Source organism: Pristiophorus japonicus, chromosome 17 (assembly GCF_044704955.1).
Source record: "Pristiophorus japonicus isolate sPriJap1 chromosome 17, sPriJap1.hap1, whole genome shotgun sequence".
Lineage (NCBI taxonomy): Eukaryota > Metazoa > Chordata > Chondrichthyes > Pristiophoridae > Pristiophorus > Pristiophorus japonicus.
Window position 1 is genome coordinate 18,527,920 of NC_091993.1, and position 17,414 is coordinate 18,545,333.

The window sequence follows — 17,414 nt, forward strand, 5'->3', positions numbered from 1 at the left end:
TGCTCCATGTTCTAATAATCTCCTATGGGAAAAAAATCTTCCAACTTTCCCTTCCTTCTTCTAATGATAATCCAGAGTCTATGTTCCCTTGTTATTGATTGAACAACCTTTCATTATTTATTCTCACAAACAGCAACAGCCCTCATTCTGGCCACTTTACTGACCTGCCTATGTCCTCCTGCAACTTATATTCTCCCTCACAGTCTGCCTTGCTCTCTAATTTGCTAACAGCAAACTTCAGAATCAGTCCTCTTGTGCCTGTGTCCAAATCATTCTGCACAACCCCGGTTTCCACTCTCCTATCATAATAAAAGAGCTCAAGGGACTCAGAAATTCAAAGAAATGGGGGCCGAAATTGCCCCTTTGCGCAGGGCCAGTTAGCGCCGGTGGCCGGTGATAACGTTGGGCTAGAGGGTTTTCGCCTGGGCGCTGCGCACAGAACGCTCCCCCTGGAATTTCCCCCAGGGGTCGGCGGGCGAAAGGGGCTTTGCATTGCGCCCCGGTGATGACTTCATCGTCATGCGGGCCAACCCCTTATTGTCCCAAGCCGGCCCCTTTGTGCCCCACGGGGGAAGTTGCCCCACAGGAGCGAGCCGTGCGCGGGTCGATGCCTCCGATAGCCTCTCAGTGCGAGTAGCTGTGGCGCCCTGGCCGCCCTTAAAGGGGAGGTGCCGCCATGGCGGCCGCCATCTTTTTTGTGTCGGCTGACCTTTAAGAGAAGGGGCGGGTCGTTGCGACACGATGGCATGAGTAGCACGGCACTGAGTGTTAAGCGCCCTGGGAATGTCGCAAGAACACACGGTTACTGCCCTCCACCATTTTTCTTTCTAAAAGAGGGCAAATCCTGTGCCAGCGCAAAAAAAAGTACTAATTCAAATTATGCACTGCAAATCCAGTGTAGGGCAACTTCCGCCCCTAAATGTTCTCAAGCCAACTGCATTTCAATACCAAACTCCAGTTCAGTTCAGGCCAAACTTTACTCACTCAAATGCCTTGTCAAACCAGTGGTCAATTGTAACTTGATTGAATATCTATGGTATACACATATTATTTTCTCCGTAATCCATTTGCTCAACATTAAGAATTCTTGCTTCCCTTGCTGCACGATCCTTCCTTTAAAATAATTAAGCTTTATTTGCTATTAAATGTAAGCAATGAGTTACACAATGACTTGATTGTAGATCTGATGAAAACGGTACACAGGAATAGGGCTAACTTGTTAAATGCTTTGCAAAAACGGAATGATTTGAGCCACTCCTGTCAGCCTCACTAATGCGATGAGTATAGGCTAGTTGATTTTCTACAGTTTTTTTTTAATACCTTGATCTTGGGGAATAAAATTAACAGGAGCAATCATCCTGTGTTACTGAAACTAATTTATTTAGGACAATAAGTATTTAGATTTGCAATAATAGAAATTAAGTTAAGACTTGTTTACTGTAGCTGTGACTAACAAGATCAGGAAACTGTCATTTATAAAAGCAAGACAGACAGAATAGTTCAATGGTTCTCACATTGGTCTATATGTCTAAGTGGGTGCTTGGATCACAGACAGTACTCCAGGACAGATCATATCAGGAAGGCATCTGATTTAACCAGCAAGTGCACTGAATTCTCTCTGGCTGGACATTTGGCAAACCATGAGCCCAAATTCATTGATTCCACGTAACTAGAATGCATTGTCTTGGAGTGTACAGAAGGCAGTCAATAGCTCAGCCCACATCTGGACCCAAAGCAACCTCCATTAGGAGTCTTCAGAGACACTGAAGAGGGCTGGAGACAATCATTCTTACTGTCATGGATTTAACATTAACATTATTCAGATTCAATGTCCAGAATGGAGCTGTTGACAGGTTTTAAAAAGGTGAAAATATTGCTGGCTTCTTCTCAATCTCTTCGACAGGACAGGCGGGCATACAGGTGGGGAAGTATCAGGATGTAATGCGGTCTGAATATGATCTTTCATTTCCAGGACTTGAGCACAAAAGCTAGGTCAATACAGCGCAGTACTGGGAGAGCGCTGCATTGTCGGAGGGGCAGTTCTAGGAGAGTGCTGCATTGTCGGAGGGGCAGTACTGGGAGAGTGCTGCATTGTCGGAGGGGCAGTACTGGGAGAGCGCTGCATTGTCGCAGGGGCAGTATTGGGAGAGCGCTGCATTGTCGCAGGGGCAGTACTGGGAGAGTGCTGCATTGTCGCAGGGGCAGTATTGGGAGAGCGCTGCATTGTCGCAGGGGCAGTACTGGGAGAGCGCTGCATTGTCGCAGGGGCAGTATTGGGAGAGCGCTGCATTGTCGCAGGGGCAGTACGGGGAGAGCGCTGCATTGTCAGAGGGGCAATACTGGGAGAGCGCTGCATTGTCGCAGGGGCAGTACTGGGAGAGCGCTGCATTGTCACAGGGGCAGTACTGGGAGAGCGCTGCATTGTCGCAGGGGCAGTATTGGGAGAGCGCTGCATTGTCGCAGGGGCAGTACTGGGAGAGCGCTGCAATGTCGGAGGCGCAGTATTGGGAGAGCGCTGCATTGTCGGAGGGGCAGTACTGGGAGAATGCTGCATTGTCGGAGGGGCAGTACTGGGAGAGCGCTGCATTGTCGCAGGGGCAGTACTGGGAGAGCGCTGCATTGTCGCAGGGGCAGTACTGGGAGAGCGCTGCATTGCCGGAGGGGCAGTACAGGGAGAGCACTGCAATGTCGGAGGGGCAGTACTGAGAGAGCGCTGCATTGTCGGAGGGGCAGTACTGGGAGAGTGCTGCATTGTCGGAGGGGCAGTACTGGGAGAGTGCTGCATTGCCAGAGGGGCAGTACTGAGAGAGCGCTGCATTGTCGGAGGGGCAGTACTGGGAGAGTGCTGCATTGTCAGAGGGGCAGTACTGGGAGAGTGCTGCATTGTCGGAGGTGCTGTTTTTCAGATGAGGCACTACATCAAGACCACATCTGTCTCTTCAGATGGATGCAAGAGATTCTATGGCACTATTCAAAGAGTAGAGAAGTTCTCTCGGTGTCCAGGCCAAACTTTATACAAACAACCTGAAGGAGCGAAAGTCCGTATTACCCGAATACCTCGCTATTCATTCTGTGCAGTCTGTGAGACCAGAACATGCTGCGTTAAAAGTTCAAACAGCTCCCTGCTGAGCGTGGATTGTAAATTGGCTAAGAGGATTTGGGGGAAAGGATGTCTTCAGGGGAAAGATAATATTGGAGGTGTAAGAGTCATTCAGCCATATCTGAATGTGTCAACTTGATAACTGTTTACATTTTATTGCAGTAGTAAAGCAATTAGAAGAGTTGGATGTCTGGCTGTTTAGTTGAAGTTGTTATTCTGTGGCATTTGTACGTATCCTTGAGGTGCCATGATTTATTGATAGTATGCATGGAATGTAGTGATCAAATGCAAATTCTAGTACAGGCAACTCTCGATTATCCGGGTCCCTCGGGGATCGGGTAAACGATTCTTCCATTAGAGCGAGTCTACATTTTAAAGTTAAAACTTTAATGAATAAATACAATCGTTAGGGCGAGTTTACATTTATAAGTTAAAACGTTAATGAATCAATACAAACGGTAACAAAAGATGGACATTACCAGCATGCATGTACAGGTTCTGTGCCTGAAACCCGGTGCCGGGACTGCCCCCGTTCCCAACGTCAGCGGCGGCCGCGAGAGACAGCGGCTGCGGCAGCACACACACACACACACACACACACACCAACAAAGCGAGGGCAGAGGAGGGTGATTCTTATGGTGAGTGAGAGAGAGAGAGAGAATGTGCAAGTGTGAGAAAGAGAGAGAGAGCGAGAATGTGCGAGTGTGAGAGAGAGAGAATGAGCAAATACAAATGAGCACACTGTTTGGAAGGCAATTTTTCCAAATTATTTGGAGCTGTCTTTTCACTTGTTCGCAACAGAATTTTAAATCCCGTTACAATGGTTTCCCGTTGGATCCGTGTACGGATAATCGAGAAATGTAAAGAAACACTGTTTTAGAAGCTCATACTGGATTCATGGTTAGTGTGATGTCTCAGCAGCTCGCTCATACTGGAATCATGGAAAATGTGGTGTCTCAGTAGCTCGCTCATACTGGAATGGTGTAGTATGAAAGAGATCTGAGCTCTCATACTGGTTTTGTGTAGGATGAGGTTTCAATAAGCATCTGATCCTGCATTCCTACAACTGAGTATGTGTGTAATCTGACGTTTAAAGCAACGAAACGAAACAAAAAACAAGAAAGCAGTCCAACCAAACCACCACCACCAAACAGATTAACTCGTCACACAGGATTATACAGGATTACATTGGATATACGGCACAGAAACAGGCCATTCGGCCCAACCAGTCCATGCCAGCGTTTATGCTCCACTCGAGCCTCCTCCCATCTTTCCTCATCTAAATCTATCAGCATAACCCTCTATTCCCTTCTCCCTCATATGCTTGTCTAGCCTCCCCTTAAATGCATCGATACTACTCGCTTCAACCACTCCCTGTGGTAGTGAGTTTCACATTTTCTCACCACTCCTTGGGTAAAGAAGTTTCTTCTGAATTCCCTATTGGATTTTGTGGTGAGTATCATATACTGATGGCCTCTGGTTATGCTCTTCCCCACAAGTGGAAACATTCTCTGTATCCACTCTATCAAAACCTTTCATAATTTTAAAGACCTCTCTTAGATCACCCCTCAACCTTCTTTTTTCAAGGGAAAAGACACCCAGTCTGGTCACCCTTTCCTGATATGTATACCCTCGCATTTCTGGTATCATCCTTGTAAATCTTCTCTGCACCCTCTCAAGAGCCTCTATATTTTTTTTATAATACGGCGACCAGAACTGTACGCAATACTCCAAGTGTGGTCTAACCGAGGTCCGATACAGGTTTCGCATAACTTCCCTACTCTTCAATTCTATACCTGTAGAAATAAATCCTAGTCATTTGTGTTATTTGACGTTCTGTGTACATTTTGGTTGCCATGTTTACTTGCATAACAACAGTGGCTACATTTCAAGAGTAATTCATTGACTGAAGCATCTGGAATGTCCCAAGCACGTGAAATGGCTGCTTCTCCCTATAGCTCTTGCAATGGCTGGTGCTGTCCAACTTCATGTATAGGAAGATAGAGTACAGAAGGAGAGTGATTCAGAAGTAAGCCTCACATGCATTAACAGATGTGGTGCATTATTTAAAGTAAAGGAATAGAGCTCAATTTTCCCCAAAGCTTTTTTTTTGGCGTACTTGAAGAGTTACGCCCGCTTTTTTGGGGCCCAAGTACGCCCAAAAAAAATGTTCTAAGTTTCCCCGTTGGATTTCTTCATTTTGGCGTGGCCTAACCTGTCCTTTAGTTTTGGGGGTGGAGCCTTGATCTGCGCCAAAAAGATCGGGCTGCCATGGTAACCAGGGACACAATGCGAGCTGAGGCTGCAAAGTGAAACATACAGCCAGCTCCCAACACATTAAAACACATTGAAATATATAGCAGCCACTTACCTCCAATGCCCCCAGCCAAAGGTCCGTCGCCTGAATCGGTCCCCTGGTCTCTCTCTCTCTCTCTCTGTGTCCGGGCATCTGCTACACTTATCTGCGTCGATTTCTTTAACTCTCCAGAAGATTTTTCTGCAGAGGCCACTTATCCTGGTGTAAGCAGAACTGGAGTAACTCTCAGCTGGCCAAACTTCCCTAAATGGCCAGAATTGGCGCGGGTGGCAGGTTACGCCCCCTTTGGCTGAAAAAAAAACTTACCTAAAAAAAATTGTAACTAACTGAGTTACGCTGGTGCAAATTGTTTGGGGAAGCTGTGGATTTTTAACTTAGGCCAAAAAAAGCAGCCTGCTCCAAAAAAAAGTGCAAATCTCTGGGGAAAATTGAGCCCTATATAAAAAGGACAACAATATGAGGAACAATCAGGATGACGGCCCTGAGCTTACCTATGGGACAGAGTTTGTAGCCTACAGTCCAACACCATCATCGCTATAAGGCACGGTCATTTGCAACTGGTTGTAATAAATTAAATGAATTTACTATATATAGAGATTTTGAAAATTTTACCTAACCAAATATTATATTTAATCCTGATAACACATAGAGCTGCTAGCTATAGCTATCAGAATGGTTTTGAAAGGTCAACCAAATGTCTTGAAGATCTCTTTTCCTCATTCTAATTTTATTAAAACACAATTATATTACCTATAGTTGTAATTATTCAGTGTAGTAAATATAATTCTAGTCTACAGTGCTACTTACGGTGATAGTTCTATGCTGGAGTTGTTTTGCATGCACTGGCCCTTTATAGGGTTTGGTGTTGCCTGTACCCAGCTGACCTTCTGCGTTCCTCCCGAAGGAATAAATGTTTCCAGGCTCCACCAGTACAATGCTGTGTGAGGGACCCAGCACAGCATCCCTCACACGGTGGTTTCTCAATGCCTTCACGACTGTGGGAACCTTTCTGCCTTCAACATCTGTCTGCAATATTGAAGGGAACAGAATAGGTTACACTTTGTTCTTAGGTGTTAGCATTGATTTAACCTCTGCAACTGTTTCCTGCTATGTAGCCTCTGTGTGGCTTCTATTTAAAGTTCTGTTTCCCAACATTGTGCAGCCTATATTTCCGACTGGTCCCAGTGTGCACGCTCTATATCCCACTGTTCCCCAACGTGCAGTGTCCTTATCCGAACTAAGGGCGATTTTAACCATGCCTGCCCGGCGGGAACCAGGCGGGCAGGCAGTTTAAAAACCTCCCGTGGCACTTATCTGACGAGGTGCCGCTCTCTTCCTGCAGGTTCCAATTTTAACCTGCAGTAGGAAGGTCCTTCTTTACATCTGCCGGTAGGACACTGATGGCATAATCGGGGCTCGACTCCGACATTAACCAGAGGCCTGCACGAGGAAGACGTTGTGGGAAAGGCAGTAGATCAGAAGAGAAAGACTTTATATCGTGCCTTTCATGACCACCGGACATCTCAAAGCGCTTTACCGCCAATTAAGTACTTTTTTGACTTGTAGTTACTGTTGTAATGTAGGAAACGCGACAGCCAATTAGCGCACAGCAAGCTCCCACAAACAGCAATGTGATAATGACCAGATAATCTTTTTTTTGTTGTGTTGATTGAGGGATAAATATTGGCCCCAGGACACCGGGGATAACTCCCCTGCATCTGCTTCAAAATAGTGCCCTGGGATCTTTTACGTCAACTTGAGAGAGCAGACAGGACCTCGGTTTAACACCTCATCTGAAAGACAACACCTCCGACAGTGCAGCACTCCCTCAGCACTGCACAGGAGTGTCAACTTAGATTTTTTGTGCTCAAGTCCCTGGAGTGGGACTTGAACCCACAACCTTCTGACTCAGGGGCGAGTGTGCTACCCACTGAGCCACAGCTGGCCCAAACAGTATTTTTTTCAAACGTTCTTTGAGGAGCAGGGGTGCTTCCTTTGGACCCCACAAGGAATGTTCAGGCCTCCCCTGCCCCGAGCTCACCCCCCCGGATCGCAAGGCTCTCTCGAACCTCCTTCAAGCGACTGACCCGAGCGCTGCAGGCCGATCTTCGGTCTTTGGCGGCGACCTTCTGCCACCCAACACTTCTCTCCTGGCCGCTGGCCAGTGCTGCCTTCTGCCAGCTTCGGGCAATAACCTGACTGGGCCTATGAGCCCCTGGAGTTAAAATCTCCTGGGCCTCATGCTGCCGGGATGATTTGCCAACTGCTTCTGCCTCTACCTGCCGACTGCTGCCCAGGCCTGCAGTTTATCTGATGTGTGGCTGTTATATTTCGCACAGTAAAGACATTTGATGGGTGTCTCTTCACTACTCTGTGGAAAACATACTGATGTCGATCTTTAGTGTTGCCGAGGCTTTTGCTCATGGTACCTCATCCTCTGATCACAAGTTAAATAATCTGTTCATATCAGCAGTTTAAAAAAAAAACGTGCACGTCCTCTCTCATTTTCTCTTCTATGAGAAAGCAGTTCTGTTGATTCATCGTCATATCTCAAGAGCTTTGGGTCCTAAAATCAAGTTTATGCTTTTCAATGCATCAATGTCTTTTTAATGCAAGATACACTGGATTTCACATACTATTGAATATTAAGGCATCAAGTTGGATATTAAGGAAATCAAGGGAAATGGGGACAGTGCAGGAAAGTGGAGTTGAGGTAGAAGATCAGCCATGATCGCATTGAATGGTGGAGTAGGCTCGTGGGGCCGAATGGCCTACTCCTGCTTTTAATTCTTATGTTCTTATGGGCTTACCAATGGTTCATAAGCATTTACCTTGGCTTATAATCATATTCTTTTCAAATGCATCCCAGTACCTGGCAGCCTTGTTACAACAGTTATATACTGTAGGGCACTAGTATACAGAGGAACGCAGAGCCATGTTCCCTGTAATTATTTTTGGCACTGTGCGGCCACTTTAAGAGGCCATTCTAAATATCTGGCATGCGTTTTTTTTTGCAGTGAGGTGCTAGCAAGCCACTGCACTGGTTCCCTGGAGCGCTGCACGGCCGTGTGGCTTATTGGGAACACTGACGCAGGGTTATATATAATGATTGGTGCTGCATTTGCGATTAATGTTACATAAAAGGATGCATGTCAGTGTTATTGAGGACAGACAAATTAATACTATTATAGAGTATAATTTATGCTATGTGAGTTACTTCTCATTTCTCTCTAGATTGGTCGTGAGTTGGGAAATAAGAGAATTAGATGTTAATGGTATTTCCCACCCACTGTGAGGGCTATGCCCTCAGTGTAAGGGCGGAGGTGCTTATCACAAATTTTGGAATGAGTTGCTCACAATTTTATTTAATGGATGTAAAATGATGAGCAGGTTGTGTGCAATAAGCGCTTCTGTCCTACAAGCTCTTCCACCAAGGCCCTGAAGACGATGTTCTGCCCTTATATTTTCTGCTGATCCCAATGTGCAGCCTCTATATCCCACAGGCCCATAGTGGACAGCCATTATAGCCCACAGTGTGTAACCTTTCCAGCTCATGACCCAAAGCGGGGACAACTGAACATAAATTCATAACACCTGCACTGGCTGCAAATATTTATTTTAACCAGTGCGTCAGGAAGCCAGTATGAGAGCCTAGCTCTGCAACTCCACAGAAAGCAAAACATAAATAGATTAAAAAAATGTTCTGTCAGCGGTAGTTCAGAAATAAACTCCATCCTTACCATTGAGCAGTTTGTGAATGGAATACTACTCGTAGCAAAATGCTGAAGTTTAGATTTACAACAGTCGGAGGTCAACGGGAATGAACTCAATCATGTTGTTAGGGCAAATGTATGGGATGCTTTTCATATCAACGTGAACTAAAAGAAGCTGACTGTGTATAAAATATCAAAAGGTACCCCGTCGAGAGTACCAGTAAGTGAAACACCCGAGATTAAAGAATACTCACAGAAAATGCTGGAAATCACAGCGGGTCAGGCAGGATCTGTGGAGACGAAGGGTCACAGACCTGAAACAGTAACTCTGTTTCTCTCCACAGATGCTGCCTGACCTGCTGTGACTTCCAGCATTTTCTGTTTTTATTTCAGATTCCAGCATCCGCAGTGTTTTGCTCTTATGTTAAAGAATACTCACTCGTGCAAACAGCATTGTCATCTGCATGAGAAGGCCTCGTCTCTCATTCAGTCCCAGTTTATTGTACTGATTATTACCACAAGCCAGCAGGCTATCAGTATCTATTGATCACAAAGCAAAATTCTCAGAACGTGTTAACTATGGAGCTAAAACTGTTCTTAATTGAACATTAAGTACGAGAAGCATTTATCTGTTCAAAGGAAAATACAACTTTAAAAAATCTGACTGAATATTACAACAACTTGTATTTATATAGCGACTTTAAAGTAGTGAAATGTCCCAAGATGCTTCACATAAGCATTATGCGATAAAAATTTGACACCGAGCCGCATAAGTAGAAATCAGCGCAGGTGACGCAAAGCTTGGTCAAAAAGGTATGTTGTAAGGCGAATCTTGAAGGAGGAAAGAGAGGTAGAGAGGCGGAGAGGTTTAGATAAGGAGTTCCAGAGCTTGGGGCCTAGGCAACAGAAGACACAGTCACCAATGGTTGAGCGATTATAATCAGGGATGCTCAGGAAGGCAGAATAAGAGGAGTGCAGACATTTTGGAGGGGTTGTGGGGCTGGAGGGGCTTCATCATCATAGGCAGTCCCTCGGAATTCAGGAAGACTTGCTTCCACTCTTAGCATGAGTTTTTAGGCGGCTGTACAGTCCAATACGAGAGCCACAGCAGGGAGCCTAGTTTGCCGCACGCTTAGGGAGGGGCGAGGCCATGGAGGGATTTGAAAATAAGGATGAGAATTTTGAATTACTACCTTAATAAGGACTGACAGAGAAGTACTGATGATGTGAACAGTCAGAAAGATAGAGGCTCATTTCTTTTTCCTATTGTTTGTGATTTCCGCTGGCTCATGTGCCACTCGGCGATTCTGAGTGTCAGCACGAACCTTGCTCCCAGAAGCTTGCTAATGCCACGTTGTAACTAATTGCTCAGAGGTGTGCGAGAGGAACTCGGTCTTTAGCTGTTCCTGCCTGTGAGTGAAGATCTGGAACTCACTGTGTAGAAAATCACAATGAAAAGAATGGCCCTACCTACTGATCGGGGGCAATGTGCTGAAGGGTGGAGTTTGGGTTTCAAATTGGTCTGGAGAGAAGGTATGGGGGCAGTCTGTAGAGAAGGCGTGGGAGATAGAGCAATCTAAATAGGTGTTGGATTAGTCTGGAGGAGGTGCAGACGCATTTTAAAGATAAGGCATAGGATCAATCCAAATTGAAGTTGGAGGAGTAGTCTGAAAAGGAGTGGGACCAGTTCAAAGGCAAGAAAGAATTGAAAACGTCATTACTCTGTACAGGGCTGAACCTTTAGTTGGTATATTGATTCTAACAGTAAATTAGCTGATTACTGTACAGTTTCTGTTATGCTGAATTAAATGAATTTCACTGTTTATAAGGAGTTAAAGTATAATACATATACATCTAGCCACCTGTTAAGAACATGGTCCCATCCAAGCCGCACTTCACATCTCTTATAAAGACCTTCTCCACAAAAGTTACTTCCATCGGCAAGCAGTGATCATCGTCATTCCCAAGCCCCAGTTTTCCGTATTTTCCATTGCCCCACGAAAACACCTAGAAAGTCAACCGCAGCTCATTCTCCATCATTTCAATACAGCAACAGCTATTTCTAGAATCAGAAACTTGTTGAACTCAACTCAGTTCAGTTATCCTGAAGTGAGTCAATTAGCTGTGATGTTCAAACTAGCCAAATCCAAAAAGATTCATGTTGGGATAACGTCGGGGACATGCGAGGTTAGTGGCCATGTGACACCAGTTTTACAGAGTCTAAACAAGATGTAAATGTGTCTGCTTTTCATAGAATCACAGATATTTCAGCATAAAAGGCCATTTTTCCCATTCTACACCAGAGCTCTACTCTCATGTGTTTCCCACTATCCCTTTCAATATTTTTCCCCTTCATTTAATGTCATTTTCTGATGTGCGCCGATGATGTGCAAGCTTTTTGCCGCCAGCAAATAGTCAGAAAATTATCCTTTTCATATCCTCTTAATTGTTGCATTCAATAGCCATTTGCAGTAATGCATTCCATGTTGTGATAACACTATAGGGCCGAAATTGCCCCTTTTCTTAAGGCCTGTTACCCCCGAAAAGCGGTGGCCATGCTGCCGAGTGGAATGGCCGCCGACCTTTCGTGGAATGGCCGCCGACCTTTCGTGGAATGGCCGCCGACCTTTCGTGGAATGGCCGCCGACCTTTCGTGGAATGGCCGCTGACCTTTCGTGGAATGGCCGCTGATAGCCCAATTGCCCTCCTGAGTTTTCCCAGCGATGCTCCGATCCCCCCGTTACCGCTCTGTTGTTGCTGATGGGCGGTAAGCACGTCATCACTGCGCACACCGCTGATCGAAACCCCCCGACGTCAACATTCCCTTTGAAAAATTTTCGGCCCACCCGGCAGTGCCAAAACAAGCTTTTCCCCGGTGGTCCAGTGAGGCTGTGGCCTTCTGCAAAGCCGGTGTGGCTTCCCTTGAAGGAGAGGGCCCACTGCTGCTGCCGCCATGTTTTTTTCTGTCGGCCGACTGCCATGTCAGCCCGAAAAATATGCCCCCGGGTTTGGCCGGGCCGCCAACAGGCAGCCTGGCACCCCCTGTTGGGTGCCAAGCCGCTGGCCTCCCTGGTGGCACAGTGGGCCGATGTTTTAAAAACGTGAAGGCTCTCCCCTTTAAGCTGCGGTAATATACTCCGAAGTGGGGTGGGAGCACCCCGTTTCAGGTGGGGGGCAATCTGTACCCCAATATGTGGGAAAAAATTTGCCCCTGCCTCTTTATGTTTTAGTACGAATCCTAAATTTATGTCCCTCATTAACAACTCACTGACTGGTAGAAATATTCTTTCCCTGTTCATCTTCTCAATCCTTTTGGAGAAAAGTTGAAGGAGGAGAACTGCCAAACAGTGAAAGTTTGATAAAAGTGCTACCAGGACTGTAAACCTTAGAGTCTCGGTAGCTGTGTGTGTATGTGTTAATGAGTAACTAGAATTAAGAGGATAATTTCGGATTATATCCATAAAGCATTCGGGTGACTGAAGTAGTGAATATAAATTCCATAACTGTACAAAATGTGAAGATGGCAAGTAGACCAGTATGAGTAAACGAGCAACTCCAGTGAACAGAATAAACTGTCCAGCAGAGAGATGAAACTCGACCAGGTGTATAATGACATCAATAATCCCATTGAAATATCATATCAAGCTGGAAATTATGGGACAAATTGTATGATCCAGCACTCCCAGTGTGCAAGGGAACACAAATCAGAAATTCGGGAACAGGAGTTTGTAACGTATGCACCGGTGAATATGCTCACAGGTTGGTTGAGCTGTTGAGTTGTGAGTGGCTTAGCCAGTCATGTGATGTTCACAAGACTCAATAAAACCCAAGCCAGTTGGGTTCAGGGGATCCACGATGAGGCAGGTGGTTGTGAGCCTAGTGGATGAACTGGTAATTTTTGTGTAATTGCTAAATGTGGAGGAGGATTTCCTGGAGTGCATAAGGGATGGTTTTCTAGACCAATATGTCGAGGAACCAACTAGGGGGGAGGCCATCTTGGACTGGGTGTTGTGTAATGAGAGAGGATTAATTAGCAATCTCGTTGTGCGAGGCCCTTGGGGAAGAGTGACCATAATATGGTGGAATTCTACATTAGGATGGAGAATGAAACAGTTAATTCAGAGAGCATGGTCCAGAACTTAAAGAAGGGTAACTTTGAAGGTATGAGGCATGAATTGGCTAGGATAGATTGGCGAATGATACTTAAGGGGTTGACAGTGGATGGGCAATGGCAGACATTTAGAGACTGCATGGATGAACTACAACAATTGTACATCTCTGTCTGGCGTAAAAATAAAAAAGGGAAGGTGGCTCAACCCATGGCTATCAAGGGAAATCAGGGAAATCAGGTATTAAAGCCAAGGAAGTGGCATACAAATTGGCCAGAAGTAGCAGCGAACCCGGGGACTGGGAAAAATTTAGAACTCAGCAGAGGAGGACAAAGGGTTTGATTAGGGCAGGGAAAATAGAGTACGAGAGGAAGCTTGCAGGGAACATTAAGACAGACTGCAAAAGCTTCTACAGATATGTAAAGAGAAAAAGGTTAGCAAAGACAAATGTAGGTCCCCTGCAGTCAAAATCAGGGGAAGTCATAATGGGGAACAAAGAAATGGCAGACCAATTGAACAAGTACTTTGGTTCGGTATTCACTAAGGAGGACACAAACAACCTTCCGGATATAAAAGGGGTCAGAGAGTCTAGTAAGAAGGAGGAACTGAGGGAAATCCTTATTAGTCAGGAAATTGTGTTGGGGAAATTGATGGGATTGAAGCCGATAAATCCCCAGAGCCTGATGGACTGCATCCCAGAGTACTTAAGGAGGTGGCCTTGGAAATAGCGCATGCATTGACAGTCATTTTCCAACATTCCATTGACTCTGGATCAGTTCCTATGGAGTGGAGGGTAGCCAATATAACCCCACTTTTTAAAAAAGGAGAGAGAAAACAGGGAATTATAGACCAGTCAGCCTGACATCGGTAGTGGGTAAAATGTTGGAATCAATTATTAAGGATGTCATAGCAGCGCATTTGGAAGAGGTGACATGATAGGTCCAAGTCAGCATGGATTTGTGAAAGGGAAATCATGCTTGACAAATCTTCTGGATTTTTTGAGGATGTTTCCAGTAGAGTGGACAAGGGAGAACCAGTTGATGTGGTGTATTTGGACTTTCAGAAGGCTTTCGACAAGGTCCCACACAAGAGATTAATGTGCAAAGTTAAAACACATGAGATTGGGGGTAGTGTGCTGACGTGAATTGAGAACTGGTTGGCAGACAGGAAGCAAAGAGTAGGAGTAAATGGGTACTTTTCAGAATGGCAGGCAGTGACTAGTGGGGTACCGCAAGGTTCTGTGCTGGGGCCTCAGCTGTTTACATTGTATATTAATGAATTAGACGAGGGGATTAAATGTAGTATCTCCAAATTTGCGGATGACACTAAGTTGGTGAGCTGCGAGGAGGATGCTATGAGGCTGCAGAGTGACTTGGATAGGTTAGGTGAGTGGGCAAATGCGTGGCAGATGAAGTATAATGCGGATAAATGTGAAGTTATCCATTTTGGTGGTAAAAACAGAGAGACAGACTATTATCTGAATGGTGACAGATTAGGAAAAGGGGAGGTGCAACGAGACCTGGGTGTCATGGTACATCAGCCATTGAAGGTTGGCATGCAGGTACAGGTTAAGAAAGCAAATGGCATGTTGGCCTTCATAGCGAGGGGATTTGAGTACAGGGGCAGGGAGGTGTTACTACAGTTGTACAGGGCCTTGGTGAGGCCACACCTGGAGTATTGTGTACAGGTTTGGTCTCCTAACTTGAGGAAGGACATTCTTGCTATTGAGGGAGTGCAGCGAAGGTTCACCAGACTGATTCTCGGGATGGCGGGACTGACATATCAAGAAAGACTGGATCAACTGGGCTTGTATTCACTGGAGTTCAGAAGAATGAGAGAGGATCTCATAGAAACGTTTAAAATTCTGACGGGTTTAGACAGGTTAGATGCAGGAAGAATGTTCCCAATGTTGGGGAAGTCCAGAACCAGGGGTCACAGTCTAAGGATAAGGGGTAAGCCATTTAGGACCGAGATGAGGAGAAACTTCTTTACCCAGAGAGTGGTGAACCTGTGGAATTCTCTATCACAGAAAGTTGTTGAGGCCAATTCACTAAATATATTCAAAAAGGAGTTAGATGTAGTCCTTACTATTAGGGGGATCAAGGGGTATGGCGAGAAAGCAGGAATGGGGTACTGAAGTTGCATGTTCAGTCATGAACTCATTGAATTGTGGTGCAGGCTCGAAGGGCCAAATGGCCTACTCCTGCACCTATTTTCTTTGTTTCTATGTTTAGTGTTAAAACTTTGCTAATAAACCAACTAGTTCTTAATAGCAATGTGTTACTATGAATTCTTAAGCAGAGAACCCATGAAGCAAATTAAGAGTTAAAATTAATGGATGGGAAATGAATTTCCATTGAGTTGTCATGCCTGTAAAGTCACATTCCCCTCGCAATTCTGATTAGAAAATTGGGCAGAGAATGTTCAAAGACACCGTGGAAACTGAAATCCCCAAAATGCCACGGCTAGGGAGGTGAATGCGAGACAAAGCAACTGGACATGGTGATCTTAACTGGGTAGGGCGACATTAAACACAGATGCTTCTTAATACACGGCGCATTATATGGCATAATGCTCCTGTCGTTATAATGCAACCTATCATCTGACTTGTCACGGGCAATGCACAGGATATTCACAAATATCATATGCCAGCAAACGTGACAAAAAAAATGGCAGTGACCGTTTTACGAATTTCTGTAAATGTTTCACATGGCTTGTGATCACCTGATTGCAATGTCGACTGAAGAGTTGCACAATGTAACCCTACCTCCGCCCCCCCACTCCCCCTAATGAAATAGCTCTTCCTCTGCTTCCATTCCAGGCATGTGTTCCTCATCAAGTTGATGTTACAGACCCTTATGCTTTGTTAGAATATGCATCATACAGCACACTGCAAAGATTCTGCCCACCTTTACCGAGGTCATATAACAAGGCAGCACCAGATCAATCCAAACACCTCCACCTTTGCTTCAGTGTTCTCAAACATATGCTCAGCAGCTGACCTTAGGATTTATGTGCCTGGTTACAATCATACTGCACTTCAACTTTTGGGTTTTGCACAGGTGGTGGACAAGGAACACCAAACAAATTCAAACAGTATGACATATGACAGTTTAAAGTGTTGCACTATACATAACTTATGATTCCAATTGACATAACCACAGAAATTACTGTAACTTCAAAGTCCTCAGTCTCATTTTCAAATCTCTCCATGGCCTCGTCCCACTCTATCGGGGTAATCTTCTCTAGCCATAACGTCCCAGCCACCTCTTCCATTTTTTTTACTACAAATTACTGCTTGTTCTCTGCTGCACCATTGGCGGAGGAGCAGCGAGAGATCGTGGCGGAGGTGCAGTAAATGAGGGTACGGGGCCCAGAAGAGCCGAGGGCCCAGGGGCAGCAGTGGCCAGCCCACACTGCGATATGTGCGCGCACGAGGTCCGTGCAGCAGAGCAGGTCTCCAGTTGTCCTGGTTAACCCTTGCCACTGGATAAAGACCGTGTGGTGGCTGGTGTGCAACGGACACCACACGTTTAAAAAAAATCCACGCACAGGCATCTTCCACCCCTTCAATTGGAGTTCAGGACTGGAATATCGGGTCCTTCATCGAAACATTTGTGAACCCATGTGGAAATATGTCATCCTTGTTCGAGGGACCACCTATGATGCTGATATAGGAAGAACCTTTTGGGGGGTACTGGTAAACACTAGTACTCCCGATTAAGACCAGCAGAGAAATCTGGCTCATGGTATGGACAATAGGCAGTCCTTTTCTGTGAAGGCTATCTCCAAATAAAAATTATCATACTGAAGTTTCTGAAACGCACGCATTGAAAAACAAGTCACTCACCTCTCCGTCCCCGCTGACACACACCACATGGTGCTGGCCACAGGCAATGGCCTGAACATTTACACTCAGCAGGGCTTCAATCAAACAAGGCCTGGCGGTGCTAAAGTGGTCCCCGTGTCCCAGGCAGCCTTGAGCTCCGTCTCCAGAGGTCATTACAATTCCATTATCACTGACAAACACGCTGAATCCATCGCCACAACAGGCCCTGCAGAGACATGCATTGCAATGGTTAAGCAGGAAGCCTGAGGGATTTAATATCACTCAGGTACAGAGGGGTAGAGATTCGCCTTGGGTGGTATAATGTAGAGCTGTTGCCACCAGTATG

General features: G+C 45.6%; 1 protein-coding gene across 1 annotated transcript in view; it reads right to left on the reverse strand.

The window, feature by feature from the left end:
- Window positions 1-17,414, reverse strand: part of LOC139228134 (serine/threonine-protein kinase Nek9-like) — a 106,118-nt gene that overhangs the window by 32,244 nt on the left and 56,460 nt on the right. The window contains exons 10-13 of the mRNA XM_070859327.1: window positions 17,090-17,294; window positions 10,993-11,137; window positions 9,570-9,670; window positions 6,225-6,443 (exon numbers count right to left, since the gene is read on the reverse strand). Coding sequence (XP_070715428.1) covers window positions 6,225-6,443; window positions 9,570-9,670; window positions 10,993-11,137; window positions 17,090-17,294 — 670 coding nt within the window. The remainder of the gene's footprint in view (window positions 1-6,224; window positions 6,444-9,569; window positions 9,671-10,992; window positions 11,138-17,089; window positions 17,295-17,414) is intronic.